The sequence below is a fragment of the Bicyclus anynana genome, chromosome 4, assembly GCF_947172395.1.
Source record: "Bicyclus anynana chromosome 4, ilBicAnyn1.1, whole genome shotgun sequence".
NCBI classification, from domain to species: domain Eukaryota; kingdom Metazoa; phylum Arthropoda; class Insecta; order Lepidoptera; family Nymphalidae; genus Bicyclus; species Bicyclus anynana.
In genome coordinates this window covers 17,711,828-17,730,539 of record NC_069086.1, presented here as the reverse complement: position 1 = coordinate 17,730,539, position 18,712 = coordinate 17,711,828, and the positions used below count along the sequence as shown (strand labels likewise).

At 38.5% G+C, this 18,712-nt stretch overlaps 1 protein-coding gene across 3 annotated transcripts in view; it reads right to left on the bottom strand.

The window, feature by feature from the left end:
* LOC112054588 (spectrin alpha chain) overlaps positions 1–18,712 on the bottom strand; it is a 59,180-nt gene that overhangs the window by 31,367 nt on the left and 9,101 nt on the right. For all 3 annotated transcript variants that reach the window (XM_052891424.1, XM_052891426.1, XM_052891425.1), the window contains exons 12-19: positions 18,052–18,231; positions 11,601–11,785; positions 10,745–10,897; positions 9,817–9,976; positions 9,103–9,308; positions 7,815–8,042; positions 7,163–7,297; positions 310–444 (exon numbers count right to left, since the gene is read on the bottom strand). In XM_052891424.1, coding sequence (XP_052747384.1) covers positions 310–444; positions 7,163–7,297; positions 7,815–8,042; positions 9,103–9,308; positions 9,817–9,976; positions 10,745–10,897; positions 11,601–11,785; positions 18,052–18,231 — 1,382 coding nt within the window. The remainder of the gene's footprint in view (positions 1–309; positions 445–7,162; positions 7,298–7,814; positions 8,043–9,102; positions 9,309–9,816; positions 9,977–10,744; positions 10,898–11,600; positions 11,786–18,051; positions 18,232–18,712) is intronic.

The following is an 18,712-nucleotide window of genomic DNA, read 5'->3' as shown; positions in this document are numbered from 1 at the left end:
AGGAGCTTTTACCGCCAGTAGAACGGGTTCATAAACCCATTCCAAGACCTAAGCAGTTTCTATAGGCTCGAGCTAAGTCTTTCTATAGCAGATATGTCAGAGGCAAGTATTCCATTGGCAGGTATATTATTAGCTACCCCGAGGAGATGAATTATAGCGAAAAATAAGCAGCTAAATAACGAGTCTGATACAAATATGATAAGTAGTTTTTAAGATAATAACAGACTTACAAACGTAACATACATAAAACCTTAATAATTATATGTCTAAACCATAAACAACTGAGTGTAATTTGTTGTACTTCATCACCTGGTTCTGCCTGGCAGCAATAGAGCTGGAGTCGGCGAGGTTCTGCTGCGAGGAGGACAAGCCGGCGTCGATCTTCTTCACGTAGGCGGCCGGCACGAAGCCCTGCCTGTCGTTCACCTCCACCTTCCACCAATCCTGTGGACAAGCATGACAATATAGGCTTACTAGAGCTGTGATAGCCCAGTGGATATGACCTCTGCCTCCGATTCCGGAGGGTGTGGGTTCGAGTCCGGTCCGGGGCATGCACCTCCAACTTTTCAGTTGTGTGCATTTTAAGAAATTAAATATCACGTGTTTCAATCGGTGAAGGAAAACATCGTGAGGAAACCTGCATACCAGAGAATTTCTTAATTCTCTGCGTGTGTGAAGTTTGCCAATCCGCATTGGGCCAGCGTGGTGGACTATTGGCCTAACCCCTCTCATTCTGAGAGGAGACTCGAGCTCAGCAGTGAGCCGAATATGGGTTGATGACGACGACGCACTTATTAGCTTTAATAGCGAGGATTTAACCTCTGCCACCAATTCGGAAGGAGTTTTCTGTAATGTGCATTTAAGAGTTGAATATCAAGTGAGAATCCTTGTTAGGAAACCTTCACACCTGACAATTTTCTTAATTCTCTATGTGTATGTGTGTGAAGTCTGCCAATCCTTGGGCCAGCGTGGAAGAATATTAACCTAATCTGAGAAGAGACTCATGCTCAACAGTGAGACAAATAGGTTAATGATAAACGTAGGTAAAAATTAATCTTAATAAAAATTACTATTGACCACGCAAGTACTTGGCCACTGCTTAGTTGCGTGTGTATGTGTGTGTTTGTTTTGTTACACTATATGTCGGTTGGGTGTGTGTGTCTGAATGGGGTGAGGTTCTTGAATTTAGACTTCAACCTGCATTGGAGCAATGTGATGGTTCTAAGCTCTACATCCCATATACTCGTACTATGCGGAGTGGGCTGTAGTGTGTCATTCAAAGAATTATGATGCGTAAAACTTTTGTATAGGAATTTATAATGACAATTATGTATGAACTCAAATTCATCAAGTTTTACTATGCGAGTATTGCTCAGACTAATTAGATAAAGACCTGCCTCGCAAGGCATTATTTTTCTGTCAACGTATATGATCAACGATCTTATGCGATTATAAACACTGTCTCTAAAGAATCGATGTTTCATAGTTTAAAATCGTGTCCGTCGGTAAAAAACCTCCGTAAAAATACCTTTTTATGTAGTTATATGGTGTAAAAAACGAACAAAAACTGCTAGTTTAGTTTAAAATATGTATGAAATCTAAGCTAGTTTTCCTTAGAAAATGGCAGAAAATTTTGTTCGTGAATTTGGGTGCGATACTAGTCCTTGTGTATTTAGTCTGAGGAGTATTGGTATTATTCTGCCTTGTCCAGCAGAAGCAGAGTTCAATGAACCATGATCACTATGGTTGAAGTTGTAAAATAATATGGTATGTCAGTTTCAACACACTTCTGGTACGTATTGTGCTACGCAATCAGTATAATATGGTTAACCACACATCTCCACATGTAAATATTAACCACAGAATATCGTATAACTATTATTCAATCGACTACCCGGACGCGAACATAAAATGGTCTACACTTTCAGCATCTGAACTTTTGGGATTAGTGAATAGGCCAGCAGGATCGTGGTGCTTAGAAGTCCCTATAAAAGGTCAATGTCCTGCAGTAGACTTCCAGACAACTGATAAATTTGAACGTATTTCAAAGCAAAGACGTACCGCCAAGCGATTTAGCGTTCCGGTACGATGCCGTGTAGAAACCGAAAGGGGTGTGGATTTTCATCCTCCTCCTAACAAGTTAGCCCGCTTCCATCTTTGACTGCATCATCACTTACCATCAGGTGAGATTGTAGTCAAGGGCTAACTTGTAAAGAATAAAAAATAAAAAAAAAAAAAAACGTAGAGAAAGGGGAAATTCAGTCAAGTTTAAAAAAAATTACAAATTCAGAAAGTATCATATTCCAGTATTCCATTCACAAAGTGATGGACTTTTTTTGGAATCGTTGTCATTGTTCTAGTGATTCGAAATAATATTAGAAATCAAAATCTATTTAAAAATCCAAATCATTTTAAGTGTTTGTAGATACACACAAATAAATATTGTAAAGTTCACATTGTATCCCTCTTTTGCACCAGTGGTTAAACATACGAGTAAATTCCATAATGTCATGTTCATTATCGAGTAATTAGCAAAGAATCCGAATCCGAAACAGATGAATTACTTCGTGTCAATGATGCATGAAAGAGGTGCCGCTTTCTTAACCACACAACTTAAATGACAAGATACGAGTACATAACATAATACTAAGTGTGTCTGGATCTTATTGTTTTTTATTTAATTTTTTTTTTTTTTAGTTTAGTCTTTACAAGTTAGCCCTTGACTACAATCTCACCTGATGGTAAGTTATGATGCAGTCTAAGATGGAAGCGGGCTAACTTGTTAGGAGGAGGATGAAAATCCACACCCCTTTCGGTTTCTACACGGCATCGTACCGGAACGCTAAAGCACTTTTTACGTCTTTGCCGGTAGGGTGGTAACTAGCCACGGCCGAAGCCTCCCACCAGCCAGACCTGGACAAATTAAGAAAATCTCAATCTGCCCAGCCGGGGATCGAACCCAGGACCTCCGTTTTGTAAATCCACCGCGCATACCACTGCGCCACGGAGGCCGTCAAAAATTAATTTAATTACTGTAGTTATAAATTATTTTTGAAGCGATAACTTCTTAAGGGAGGGTAAACTGATGTAACGTAACGCGTTACGGGGCAACTCTGTCTGGTTTCCCTTTCTCTCACGCATACGGTAGCAGGTTTAACTTATCACTTCTGTCGAGCGTCCTGAGACGAGTTTTTGTTAACTAATGTTGATATCTTAAGCACTGCTGAACTTTTACATAAAATATCATGTAAATTACTTCAAAACACGAGACGATGACGCACAAGACCTTGTTTTAAATTCTGAAATGTGATCCTGTATAATCATAACACACACACTGAAGTCAAATTCGCTGTGAAAACAAACAAATTAAAAATTAAGTTACAAAACGCATGTTAATTTCATATCTAATTGATTTCAAAATATGTATTGTTTTTGTATAAAATGCTATTCAAAATATATTGGCTATATCTAATTGATCTAAGCTTATTTTCATATTAATCTAATCAGATTTATTTTCATTAATTTAGAAACAAGTTAATTAAAATCATTATTGGGTGTGAAATGACTAGCAATTTATACAGTAATTTGTTTGTTATCTAACAGTTCACATAGAGTATAGTTTTACTATAGGCGAAATTCAATAAAGTTTACTACTTAGTGAACTTACATAAATTAAAGATTTCTCTCTCCTTCTGTATATAAACACATCCTCTAGTAACATCACACAGAGCCAACTTAGAACAATCATTTTTATAACTGATTGTTAACTGAATACTAAAATATCACTATTGTATCACAGATTGATTTATAATCTCATTTAATTTTTATTTACGACACATTAATATACAATGTTTGTTGTATGATTTGAATAATTGATTTAAATGATCGAATGCCATTTAAATTTTGTCATAATTTGTGATATTTTTAACTAACAAATTATAGTTTGCGCAATACTAAAAGTATCCAATGTTTTGCTAAAAGCAAAGTACATAAAAATATAAATATTCAAATTTAACTCATAGTACATTTTGAAGATGATTTTCTTTTATAAAACGTTTTCGTAACATTTTCAACACTTATTTGTGATTTCAAGTCATCATCGTTCATTATTTAATTCCCTTCCGTGTCAGATAACGTGATTATTTTTAAATGTGAATTATTTTTAAGCTGTTGTAAGTAATTATTTATTCGTATTCTGTGGTTACGTAAAAAGCAGGCGGTTCGAACCAGACGCGCGTTCAGACTAACTGCGACTGAAATGTATTATGACGTATGCCACGGTATAGCAAACGTACAGTACAGAAACTATAACACATAGTTACCATGTTCCTTTATTTTTCATTGAACATTTTACGCTGTGAAACATATGCGGCGGGTCAGACAATCAATTAGTTACATCGCATATTTTGAACTAAGTGACGCCCCGTGGTTTCACTTGCGTAATTCCCGTTCTCGTAAGAATATGGGGATGAAATATAACCTAGGACTCTCACAAATATCGTAGCTTTATAATGGTAAAATAATTTTCAAAATCCGTTTAATAAATCCCGAGATTCCCTACAATACCACAAACTATACTCTTTATAATATTAATACAGATAGATGAAGTAAACATACGCTATAGTAGAGTTAGATAGTGTTAGGTAAGGCCATGTAGAATTAGGAGATTGACTCTCCATAAGATATGATAACATTTTTATAAAGCAAGCAATATACCTTGGTATTACTTTACATAGATAAATTTTTGCTAGGATCAATTAGTCTGCTTCAATAGAAGTTCTAATAAGAGATTGTCGAACTCTAGATAATCTTATCAATCGCTAAGTTTTAAATATTATACTAACACTAGCGGATGCCCGCGACTTCGTCCGCGTGAAACTCGATGTAAACTTTCAACTACCGCTACCCTACCCCTACCCTACTCTAATTAACAAATAAAAAATAGGGGTTGATCGTAGAGGGGTGAAAAATTGAAAGTGTTATGAGATTTTTTATTGTAAGTCATCAAAAAATAAAAAATAAATATAGTTTTTAATTAACAAATAAAATATAAGGGTTGATCGTAGAGGGGTGAAAATTTAGGGTTGTATGTATTTTTGTATGCTGTGTCATAAAAAAATAAAAACAAATATTTTGCCTAAAAAATAAAAAAAAAAATTAGGGGTGGACTACCCTTAACATTTAGGGGGATGAAAAATAGATGTTGGCCGATTCTCCACCCTGGCCGACAATCACGCTAAGGATCACAAAAATCGGTCGAGCCGTTTCGGAGGAGTTCAAGTTCGAACACCGCGACACGAGAATTTTATATATTAGATTATACAACAATAAAATATTTTGTTTTGTTTTGCTATAAGATAACAACTCTTTGACCTGCTTATGTTCCGAACTGTATGTTACCTATACTTTGCTAATACGTAATTTACGTACATTGCTGTTGAGTTTGTTAAAACATAGTGTTTACCAAGTCTTTGAATTGTTTGATATTGATGAGATGTCGCTCGATTGTTTCTCTTATTATATTATATAAGGTTTACTTTGTACTGCGATAATGTTTGTTTAAAACAAATTAAATAATTTTTGCCTTTTATAAAGAAAAAAACTATATCTGATAACCTTATCCAATGCCAGTTTATAAAAACTCAGTCGCATTGCTAAGTTCATGGTAATTACAACCTTGGCGATACGTAACACGTTAATTATAAACTTTTCATGTATACAGAACTAAGGAACGCCCGCGACTTCGTCCGCCCTTAGACCTCATTAATCCGGCCCTCCTGCAAAATCCGTTCACGATTTTTTTATCAATTATCTATTATTTTATATTTTAGTGAACTGAAATAAACAGATTATCTTTCATGGAAAATCTATCCACATGCATATCCCTGTCAATCTGAGTATTACAAACTCAGATGAGCTCTGACAAAAAAACCTCAAAAATACTGTATTATGTTAAAATGTATAGAAATATAATTTAAGAAAAACAAGTTTAAAAGATAATAAATCATATGTTCGCAACACAAAGACTAAGACCATAGCAGTTATTTTAAATATGAATGAGGTTTTTATTAAAACACTAAAGGAATAGATGATTTGCATAATATCATAGTCGCTGTCAACAAAGCAATTAGTATATCATGCACGAGATAAGTATGGCACTTGTGATTATCACCAGGACTGGCGCACTCCGTGTTTAAGCAAAAACATACAGGTACATGGTGGCGGTACTATGGGGGGGGGGGACTTAAACAGGCGAGAGATTAGATTATAAATTAAATTATATACGTTTTAAATTTATAAAATTTTAATTAGTTTATACTTATTCAAGACAAACGGGCGCCCATAACTTTCGAATTTCAAGGATAAGACTTTAGTTCCCCAGCTGTTAAGTACCGCTCTTTATCATAAAGTCTCTCTCTCGCTCTTTATCAAAAAAATTTTAACCTGCTACGTGTTAATACCATCAGCATTTCGATCCAGGGTACTCGTGATCCGTCGGTCAACTGCGGTGCGTAAATGACAACAGAAACACAACAAAATAGAAAATTTCCCAACAACTTGTGCGATTGTCGACAAATAATGCCAGTATTTGTATTTTTAACCGACTTCCAAAAAGGAGGAGGTTCAACGTTCGGCTGTATGCATGTTTTTCAATTTTCTATATTACAACACTTGAGACCTCACCATTACTTTTCATCACACGATTGTAGTCAAGCACAAGCCTATCAAATTAATATAATAAAGGCGAAAGCTTGTGTGTAAGTGTGTTACTAATTTACGTCGTTACTAAAAAACCGATTTGGCTGAAATTTGGAATCGTGATAGAATATACCCATTATTTTCATTCTGGGAAAATCCATGGTTCCCGCAGAATTTGTGAAAAATAGACCTTCACGAAATCAGAGTTGCGGAGTCCTGCACCTGTACTGATAGGTAAAATGCGGGTTTACTGCAGGCATTTAATTTTACAACCAAACGCAAATGAACCAAAGTCACTGATATAGCTCAGCGAGTCGCGAATCTGAAGTGGCAATAGACAGGCCATATTGTTCGAAGAGCCGATGGATATTGGGGGCAGACTGTGCTTAGAAGTCCATGTAAGAGGTCTACGTCCAGCAGTGGACCTCCATCGGCTGTTGATGATGATGATGACGTAAGTTACCTTGTTGTTAGAGTTGAGCAGCGTGAGCACGTCGCCCCGCTTCATGGACACCTCGCGCGGCGACTTCTCCGCGTAGTCGTACAGCGCCACCACGCACTCCTTGCCCGACACGTCCACCACCGGCGACTCTTGTTGCTACATATTGCAAACGAATAATAATATAAGATACAATTGCAGATATATGTAAAGTAGTAAAAAATAATTATAAAACCAAACAACCCTGACGAAACTGGCTCGAAGTCTTGGATTCAAGCCCCCACCTATAAAAGCTTTTCTTTGTGCACCAAAAAATTGTGAGTAACAGCCCAGAGTTGGGTAATTTTTCGTGTGATAGATAGCCCAATGGATATGCCTTTGCCTCCGATTACGAAGGGTGTGGGTTGGAATCTGGTCATGCACCTCCAACTTTTCATTTAAGTGTATTTTAAGAAATTATACATCACATGTCTCAAACGGTGAAGGAAATACATTGTGATGAAATTCAAATGTTTTAAGTTGTATAGTGTACTATATTGTACTGTAATGTGCTATATGTATTCCTATATACACATAAACAAACACAGACATACACTAATAAGATAAGCCAAATTAGACAGTCGGACCTTTTGCTTCAAGCTTTCGCTTCTCAAGTAAAATAAGAAATAAAACTTACGCGACACGAGTTAGCCTGTTCTCGCAACGCCTTAATGGTGTTGCCGAAGGCCTCCAGATCAGACAGCAGGGCCTCGTGTTTCTTCAACAAGGCCTCAGATGAGTCCTCATCCTTGCCATAGTCCTGGGTGTTGGCCATGGGTTCCTTCTCGCGCATCCACGATTCGGCCTCGTTCGCATCGGCGAAGTATTGCTGCGCTTGCAGCGAGTCCTCTAGGTCTTGTTTGCGCTACAAATAATACAAAATTAAATGTAAACGTTTATTAAGAAATAAAAAAAATAATAAACTAAATAGTTGTTTCTAACCGCCAAATCTCCCTACAACTCCTATGCTCATAGTCTGTCGACTGATCACATGAGCACAATAGAACAAAAAAAAACTTGTAAGACTCCCCTTGGTTTCACCCGCGTATTTCCCGTTCCCGTGTGAATAGAGGGGCAAAATATAGCTATTAATACGGATCCTAGACAAATAGAAATGACCTTCACCCATCTGTTTTATATTAAAACTAGCGGACGACCGCGACTTCGTCCGCGTGGAATTTAGTTTTTTACAAATCCCTCGGGAACCAGGGATTTTTCCGGGATAAAAAGTAGTCTATGTGTTAATCCAGGCTATAATATATCTTAATACCAATTTTCAGCTAAATCGGTTCAGTAGTTGAGGCGTGAAAGAGTAACAAACATTCATATCATCAAAATCATCAGTTTTCGCAAATCTTCGGAAGCCATGGTTTTTTTCGGGATAAAAAGTAGCCTATATGTTAATCCAGAGTAAAATCTATTTTCTTTCAAAATTTCAGCTTAATCGCTTTAGTAGTAGCGGCGTTATAGAGTAACAAACATACAAATTTCGCGTTTATAATATTAGTAGGAAGTAGGATTAGGATGTTGAAAATGTGTTGCCTCAAAAACTACTGTCCAAACTATCGTTAATGATGGGTCAGTTTTAGTAATGATTTGGCCAAGAAACGTTTAGGCATTTTTCATCTAATAAACAGATGCATGAAAGAAGTTTCTAATAAGGATCTTCATCAGAGAGTCCCAATTTGTTTAACACGTTCACAGTCCAGTGAGCCCAACTTGGGTACATACCAGTTTCTCCTCACATGTTTGTGAGCCCAATATGGGCTCATAGTACCTGCTTGTGAATTTTCTTCTAATAAACCTAGTGGGACTAGTCGAGTAAGATAACTTTGTAAGGGACTGTGAACGTGTTAATCCTTTTGGGCTGTCCAACACCAACCGCCATCAGACTTATCGCAGGGACTATTGTCACAGTACAATACCTGCAAAGCTTTCTCCTGCAGCTGCGTCCAGGTGGAGTGCAGCGCGTGCAGGCGCGCGGCGATGTCGGCGGCGGCGAAGTGGCCCGCGTCGCGCAGCGCAGCGCCGGCCGCGCGCACCGCCTCCACGCGCGCCTCGTGCTGCGCCATCTCGCCCATCACCGCCTGGTGCTTCTTCATCAGGTTCTGCACGCCGATCAGGTCGCGGCCTGGCGAGATTCCAACAGCTCGTAAGTTATGTGACAAATATTAAAAAAAAATTAACTATCTCAAAACACAAAGATGTACAGCAAAAAGCGAAAAATAACGATCGGTTTGTGAAGTTTGTGAGTGACCAATACATAAAGTAACTATAATATATGTTGCAGCTTTCTCGATACTCTTTTAAATAGCAAAAACATAAAATCTTGAAAGTAATTAGTAGTGCAAAAACATAGATTTTCTTAATCTTAATATATAAATTCGAAAGATTTTCACTCATCACGAAATCTCAAAAACCGCTTGACATTTATAAAGATGAAATTTGGCAGTGAGGTATCTTATAGTTAGTAGGTATCTGCTAAGAACGGATTTTGTCATAGGGCCAGTCAAAGGACGGACGAAGTCGCGGGCATCCGCTAGTTTATCATACATCTAAGCTAACTTTGAAGTTTCTGTAATTTGATATTGAATAAATCTGGTAATACATTATGAAACATATACACCATATTTACATACCTCTGTTGGTGGAAGCAATGATGGGTTCCTTCTCGCGGATCCACGCGGCCTCGTCGTCCAGGTCGCGGAACAGCTGCTGCGCCTGCAGCGAGTCCAGCAGCCTGCGCTTGCGCACCGCCATCGGCTTGTCCAGGGCTGCGTAGCGCGCCACCAGAGCATCCTGACATAGACCAAGCCAATCGTAAGTATCACGACTTGTGCCACTAAGCCTAACATGCAACCAACGACATATATCTCATGAAGACAAAATGACATTGTCGACCAATACCAACCAGAACCGAACAGTACAGCCTGATGTATCAGAGAAAATTGTCAGTATGTTCATGAGCTTGTGCGGGCTCTGAATCACAAGTCGTCGTTTTGCTCAGCTACAGAGACACATCATCATAGAGAAAAGACTTCTATAACCTTCTGAAGAAAACTTTTAACTAAGACAGTGTTATCAGATAGATTAGCTTATTGCGCATGAGCAGATTGCCATGTCGCTAATACACAAGAGAAAAAAAATAGCACCGAAAGGAAATATTGATCTCTTATATGTTGCGATAGAACGAAACAAAAAAAACAACGACGAGACGAAACGGCTCAGCCGCCTTTGATTAATATCGTGAGTCGTAGACCCGTAGGCCTACAGTCCAGTAATTTTAGGCATTTTAAATCCTAATCGGGGGAAAAATTCCTACTGAGCTGAATTTTTGTATACACCTTTATTACGGTGTTATTGTGAAGATGTGAAAATCGATTCCGTACCGGCTAAAAAAGTTACAAAGGTCAAAAGGTCACGAAAATCAGTTTTTCGCAAATATATCGCGACCTATTGTTCGGAGATAAATAGGTCGATACAAACAAATTTCTCTTGCAGTTTTTCTGTAAAATTAACTGTTTTTGGATTAAAGAACTGAGAAAGTGATTGAGAACACTTTAATACCCTCTTAGCCTTGATGTTGTCGGCGTCGAAGTGGCCGCGCTCGATGAACTGCTCGGCCTGCTCGCGCAGCGCGTCGATGCGCTCCGCGTGCGAGCTCACGTCCGCCTCCAGCAGCGCGTGCTTCTTCTGCAGGTTCTGCACGCTCGTCAGGTCCTGCGGGAGATATTGTTACAGTAACATGGTGGTTAATTAAAAAAAGAATTAAGACCAAAATATGTCTATTAAGCGCAACCCTTCAACAATATCTATTAAAAGACTTCACCCGCGTTGTTCTCGTTTCCGTAGGAGTAGGGGAATAAAACTATAGCCTATAACACTCGGAGATAGTGTAGCTTCCCAACATTTTTTAAATTGGTTCAGAACAGTTTCATAGCCTATAGCAAACAAAGAAACAATCAAATCTTTCCTCTTTATAATAATAGTATACATAAATCTTTAAATGTTGGCTCCCTCGCAAAGCAGCTGCCCAAGATCTCAATATCCACGGAAGCGCGGTTGAATTGCCCCTGCCAGCATTTTTAAACTTGCTACCCTTCAACTCGGAAGCTTAACCAGCATTTTGTACAGGTAATGCAACTGTTCTTCAATGTATCAAAAACTCAACTTGCAGTAATGCTCACTAAGCAGTTGTCCTTCAACTTCGAAAATCTACAGCTCAATATCTTCCGAAGCACAGTTGAACTACTGCTGCTCGCCTTCTGCAACTTGCTGCCTTTCCATAAATAATCCAGCTGATCTCCAGTATTATAATTACTCACCTCTTCCGAAGCACAGTTGAACTACTGTTGCACGCCTTCTGCAACTTGCTGCCTTTCCATAAGTAATCCAGCTGTTCTTCAGTATCATAATCACTCACCTTGCCGTAATCCTCGCTAAGCAGTTGTCCTTCCACCTCGGAGAGCCACAGCTCGATATCCTCCGAGGCACGGTTGAACTGCTGCTGCGCGGCCGCCTCCTGCAGCTTGCTACCCTTCAGCTCGGACGCCTGCACCAGCCTCTCCCACAGGGAGCCCAATTCATCCACGCGAGACTCAATTTGAGCTGGTAAGTGAAAATATTTATGTTAGAGAATAAAAATTGTTAGTTACACACGGCTGCAAATTTATTTAAGACTCATTAAACTCAAAGGATTCTTGTTAGAATTCCCGTGATTTTATGTTTAATTCTTAATCCATCGCTTGGTCAATATTCACAAGCATTAGGCAAACTTTTTTTAAATTCGAAGCTCCATGGTACATATGGTATACATACATGGGACTCATCACCGATCGTGATTTGAACCCTTAGAGCAATTACCTTAGGACCTGCCTCGCTAGACGTTACCGCTCTGTGTATATATCACAATCTAACATGTTTATACAAATTGTGCCACTACAATCGATGTTTCATTGTGTTAAAACTACACATGTGTACATTACTATTTTAATATTGTGTATTGGACACAGGATATATTAATTAATGTTAAATATTTTTGATGTGTGAGCTTACCTCATCCCCCACAAAAAATGACAGACAATTATGTTGGTGAATTTGAGTGTAATTCATAATTAAACAACTTGACCGTTATTTTAAGCCTAATAACAAATGAGAGAGACACCCCTGTTTCTGTCCCTTTCTTTCTCTGTTTCTACCTTCTATTGCCTTCTCTTTCACACATTCCACCACCACTCACACATTCCACCACCACCAGCAGAGGTCGCCTTGTCTTTAGTAGGCGCTTTTTGAATCATTGACGTCGTTGTTTCCGTCCCGTCAACACAGTCCTAAGGACTGGTAGCTAATTGTACAAGTGACTACTGTGACCTGTGAGTAATTTAAATATTATAACGAATACTTAATTTTGCTAAAACTTTGTTAAAAGTGTTTGCGTCTACCATTATTAAGTTAAGTAAAAATGATTTGAGGTGTACAAGTGTTAGTACAAGTGCTATGGTATGTAAAGTTATTTTTTCTATTACTCACCATAAAGTTCATATTTTTTATGCATGATATAGATGAAAGTATTATTTCATTAAATAACTTCTTCAGACTATTTGATTCGATTATGAATCAAATTTCAATATTGTTGAGATTGTTAACGGCGATGCCGTTCGAAATTATTTATTTTTGTTTTTATATTTCTACCTTCTTTGATCGACTTTGAAAGTTTATATTTTTAGATTGATAGTTTTGAACGTATGTTCGACCTACCGTTAAAATTTCATCGTTCTTTCTACGGAAAATTATTAATTTAACCTGCTGGTTTTTGTACAACTTATTATAACGTTAACAAATATTATACTACATTTTAAGGTAGGTACCTACAACTACTAAGTCGTAATGGAAAATCTGGAGAATACCAAAGGTATTTTGGAATTACGTTGTTCTAATACAAATAAAGTGCCTTCTCGAAAGTCAAAACTGAGCAGATCCAGTTCAATTTAAAAATAAATAAATAATGACTTAATCGGGGCCAATAAACACTATTGCTCCGCTACTAGTGAACATACAAGTGATCATACTAGTGAACATGAACCGAAAACTACTGTAAATCCTATTGTTTTAAAATACTCTTACAATTTTCTGAAAGAACATTTGCAAATTGACTATATTAATCAGCGTAACGTCCGCTATTCTTGTGTATAGAATTTTTCAGTTCAGGATTTACTGATTTGGAGGCAAACAAAGAGGTAAAGCGGTATGACACCTCACACTGGGCAATGCAGAGTAAGCATTTGTAGCCTTAACCTTATTTTGAATAAGCAATTGGAATTGCATCTACGAAGATTTTTGACGTGAGTCAAAAACTTTTGATATCAAATAATGCTCTTTAGCTGGTCTGCGGCCACAGAGCGGAACTGATTGAACTGGGAATATAGTCTATTTTATATTTTATTAAGCACTAGTTTCACACTAATAGTCTTCGTAATGGGATACCACCATTATGCCAAAACTTATTCGAGTCTGAAAAAAAAAAAATTACAGTCACTCTTGAAAAAGCGGGGGGGGAGTAAGAAAAGCCCGCGTGAAATGGATCGTGTTTCTGCACCGCATACCGATCAATGTTTATCTTTTTCTTCTTAAAGAAATGTTACTGTTCACGGACCTTCAAAAACGTAACAGTCATATGTTGAGTCAAAGACCTGATGTGACGCAATCGCATGTTCCAAGACCCAATTCGAGAAAGGAATTCGGCGGCAAACCTTACCATGAGGTGCTTACGGCAATACGCACTGCGCTCTCCCTCATCCCACCGGGATAGGAGAGGTAAAACTAGTGGATATTGACTCACCGAGTCGACTCCGTACCGGTCAGCTGATCCTGAATCTTGACCGATGAAAAGAAATGGGTGTACCAGATCACATATTAACGGGATTGCATACCTTTTTCTGATATAGCAACTTCTTCATCTACTCAATGTTTACAAAAGCACGATACGAAGATACGCCTCTTGGAATTTAAGCTATCGTAAGTGCTATTCATATTGATTTATGATGAAACACGGCTGAAACTTGCGGCCCGATTCAATCTGTTTGTATCGTGCCGCGTTGCAAGAACCAGCTCATGACTAAGGGCCCCGTATGGCTTCGAAACTAGTCAGGTATACTACGACGTTGTATGACGTGAGTTTTAGTCGTGTTACATAATAAATTCATAAGCTACGTCTCCTTCAAGAAATATGAGCAAAGCTATAGAAAAGATGAAGTTGGAAGAAGTATTGACGACGGTTCCGCCGTCTCAAAGCTAATTATAACCATTGTGTTTTGTGCCAAAAGAAAACATAAGTTTTAGACCCATACACAATCTAGAAGCCTTAAATTGAAACATCTATGCTTCTTAATTCTGACTAATCAGTAAGCAGAAAATACCCCAATTCATACGACGTATGATTGGATATTCAAACAAAATAGACTTAAAACAAGGCGTCATTTCTTTCACGTGCCAATAGGCGGTTTTTACGCTTTCTGTACCAGCAACAACAACAACTACTGCAAATGAACCGCTGGCTATTCGGGCTTAGTTCGGTGTCGAAATTTTTCACGTCGGTGACAAATTGAATTGAAAATGTCCTACGTAATCACATAGGCTTATGAGTGCTTGTTTATTAAGACGATTATCTGATCGTCAACCAACGTCACCAAGTTCTAGAGAGTCATGCTATGCTCACAGTAAACATATTAGAACATCTGGGCTGGAAAACAAATTACACAAAACCCATTCCACAATGCAGTCAAATACTGGAGTACCTAGATTATGGAGTTCCCGGCTAAACCATAAAGATATGCACGAAAATAGAAGGAATGGTAGCCAGATTATAGACAAGACGAAAATCGTTCTAAAGGATCTACAAAGCTTAGCGGGAATGTTGAACTTTGCAAATTTTATCATTCCTCGCAAGAGGTTAAATTTACGCCAGATTCAACGAATCTGAATCAACCATACAACAAGGAAAATCGTACTATCACCCCAACCAGTTCTAACGGAACTGCAATGAGGGCTTGTGAATCACAAAGACCCATTATCAATCCAATTGCCTCCTCCTACCCATTATAATATGGTTACCGAGGCGTCATATCTTACGTGGGGCGCACATGTAGACAAATTACATCTGTTCTGAAATGACAAATTACATTTCGCTAAGTTGAAAAGTAATCTTCATTGCAGTCAAAAGGAATTGCTTGCGGTAGGTACTAAAAGTTTTACAAATGCAAGGTCTGAGCCTGACTTTTGTAGTTTGGCAACCAAACTGCGGTATCATATTTACGGAACGAAGGACGAACTAGTTCCCAGATACTGCTGAACCTTACTACCTTCCGGATCTGTTGAAATTACACAAAAAACAACTTACAGTTTATCATATACTCGTACCAAGAGTTTACAACGAGAAAGCAGATCACTTGTCTCGCCTAAGTGGAATTCCAATGGAACTCGCTTCCTCAAGCAGCCATTCTAATTTTTCCAAATTGGGATCTGAGCATTCCCAAGTACTGTTTGCGTCTCGGAACGCTTGTGTAATTCCCAGTTATCACTCTTTGGACTATCACGCAGTAGTCAATGACGTGTTTCCACCTCAATTTCTAATGCCGAAGGTTCTGTCGCACCTAAACATGTGCGGAGGCATATTTTAATAATAGCCCCGAGGTAGTCAATAGTATATTGGAGGCCAGAACTGAAGAACAGATGTGGTATCTTCCTGGACCTTCAGCACCTTCAAATCTAGATAGACACGTCAACCGGGCGACATTCATAAATGTGTCGAAGAATATGGAAATCTGGAATTGTGGGTGTGAATTGAATATTAGTTATAATATATTAACGGTCCATTTGATGTTGGTCCTCACTGGAGTCACTTCAGCCAACCGAGCTCACTCAAGAAGCTTAGCAGGCCGCCCAGGTCGCAGAACGCCTAATGAAGTATTGCTGGGGAGCCAATGTGTGCTGCTCGTTGTTCAGATATACCTAAGCAAAGTATCGGTGTTTCTTCTTCCTACATGCAGGCTCAGTACAGAGGACTGTCGGTTACACCTAGAACCGGAAGGTGTTTATTTAGTGAGCAGTGCCCTGTCATTAGCTCCGTGACTGTTGTAACTTTACTACGGTTAAGGTTAAGTTGTTTTATCGTCAAACGATTAACAACCAATATTCGGCTCACTGTTGAGCACGAGTCTCCTCTCAGCACCTAGAACCGGATGGTGTTTATTTAGTGATCAGTGCCCTGTAATTAGCTCCGTGACTGTTGTAACTTTACTACGGTTAAGTTTAAGTTGTTTTATCGTCAAACGATTAACAACCTATATTCGGCTCACTGTTGAGCACGAGTCTCCTCTCAGAATTAGAGGGATTAAGCTATAAAGATGCATAAACTGAACGGTTAGAATTACATGCCTATACCAGATTCGAACCATTAGCCGTCCAAACCGAAGACTGAGCTCATGCAGGACTATCAAGGCTCACCATACTAACCTATGAATCAGCAATTTCTAGTCTATACGATCCGCAATTATTTGACCACCCTTGGTGGCCACCTTTTAGTAAAGCGTATGTTGAATTATATTGCAATAGCAAATCCTAAGATTTCTAAAGCACCAATTTGGGACGTTGATCCCCTTGTCAAGCACATGTCAAGATAATATAATTATATTGCATCTATTTTGCTACTATGTACGTCGTGTACATGACTGTACTCTGCCAAAAGTAAATGAAAACTGCTGTAACATAACACCCAATCAACTAACTCTTTTTGGGGTCAAGAACAGATTCACCCGATGTTCGGCAGTCAGGCTGGTAAGCTTGCTTAGATAGAAGGAAACTAGAAATTTGCTTGAGCGTGTTCATAAGTATATGTGGTCCGGCGTAAGCCGCTTCTCGAATTGTCAAAGCGATTGAATTAAGAATATGTTAAAGGAGTCGGGAGTAATGCTTCCCCTAGCAGTATTTGAGCTGCAGTTACAACTCCCTACTACACAAAATTAATTCTAGAAGCAACTCAATACTCGACTATTTACTCATTATTTTATTTAGCAAAACAACTAATCAAAGGTAGACTTACGTATCTACCCGTCAGTGACGGCTACACAGTTGATCCAGTCAATGGTTAAATGGTTAATTGATACTTTGATACTATGATGATATTACATTCCATTACCTCGAATTTGGTATTCGATAAGCATCTTTGCGAATAAAATTACTTGCACAATCATGTACTGCTCTAAATTTTTAGTTCAGTATTGGCTACTATTAAATATACATCTGTAAGTTGGTTTACAATATATCAGTGTGACAAAATCTTAATCACATTGACGTCATCACCACCACCAGGCGATAACAAACACGTCTCTCATTTGTTATTAGGCTTAAAATAACGGTCAAGTTGTTTAATGTGAACGTTTTACCTGAAAATAAAACGTTTATTAAACATACTTACCTTATTTTAAGCCTAATAATTGAAACACTGCCTGGTGATTTCTATAAACGACGTAATGATTCAAAAAGCGCCTACTAAAGACAAGGCGACCTCTGCTGGTGGTGGTGGAATGTGTGAGTGGTGGTGGAATGTGTGAAAGAGAAGGCAATAGAAGGTAGAAACAGAGAAAGAAAGGGACAGAAACAGGGGTGTCTCTCTCATTTGTTATTAGGCTTAAAATAAGGTAAGTATGTTTAATAAACGTTTTATTTTCAGGTAAAACGTTCACATTAATCATTCACTGTGTTGAACCCTGTTTGCTGCTTTTGTCATACTCACTCCTAACACAGTTGTTTCCAACTAATGGAGGGAAAGAGAATATGGGTATTATCTATGGCAAATATCCTTAAAAATATGTACTCACGCTTGGCGAAGTGCTCCTGTTCGAGCAGCTTGGAGCCGAGCGCGTTGATGTCGTCGACGCGCGGCTTGTTGGCCTGCAGCTCTTGCTCGAAGTTGCCGTGCTTCTGCACTTTGCCGTTCAAGTTGGTGGGGTCCAAGTACGAGTCGTCGGTGGCGAACTTCAGCTTCTCGTTGATCCAACCTGGAAGACGTTTGAATTTGTATATATATGTATTTTTCCAGGTCCACAAAAATTAATGTAACCTTTTCAGGTAAATAATTTATCTAAATCAGACTAATCCTACTAATATTATAAACGCGAAAGTTTGTATGGATGTTCATTTGGATGTTTGTTACTCTTTAACGCCACAACTTCTGAACTGATTTGGCTGAAATTTACAATAAACATAGGTAATATCCTGGATTAACACATACATTTCAACCCAGAAAAATCCATGGTGCCCGCGGGTTTGTGATAAACTGAATTCCACACGGACGAAGTCGCGGGCGTCCGATAGTATAGTAATAAGTAACATCAAGTTGTAATTCAGATTTAAATAAGGCCTTGCTTTTTATGAATTCTCTACAACTTCTACTAAGAACAGTGCTGTGTTTGTAACACTACTGATGGTTCGCGGGAGGGGGCAGCGATGCCCCGCGCGCACTACTTCATACCCGCGCAG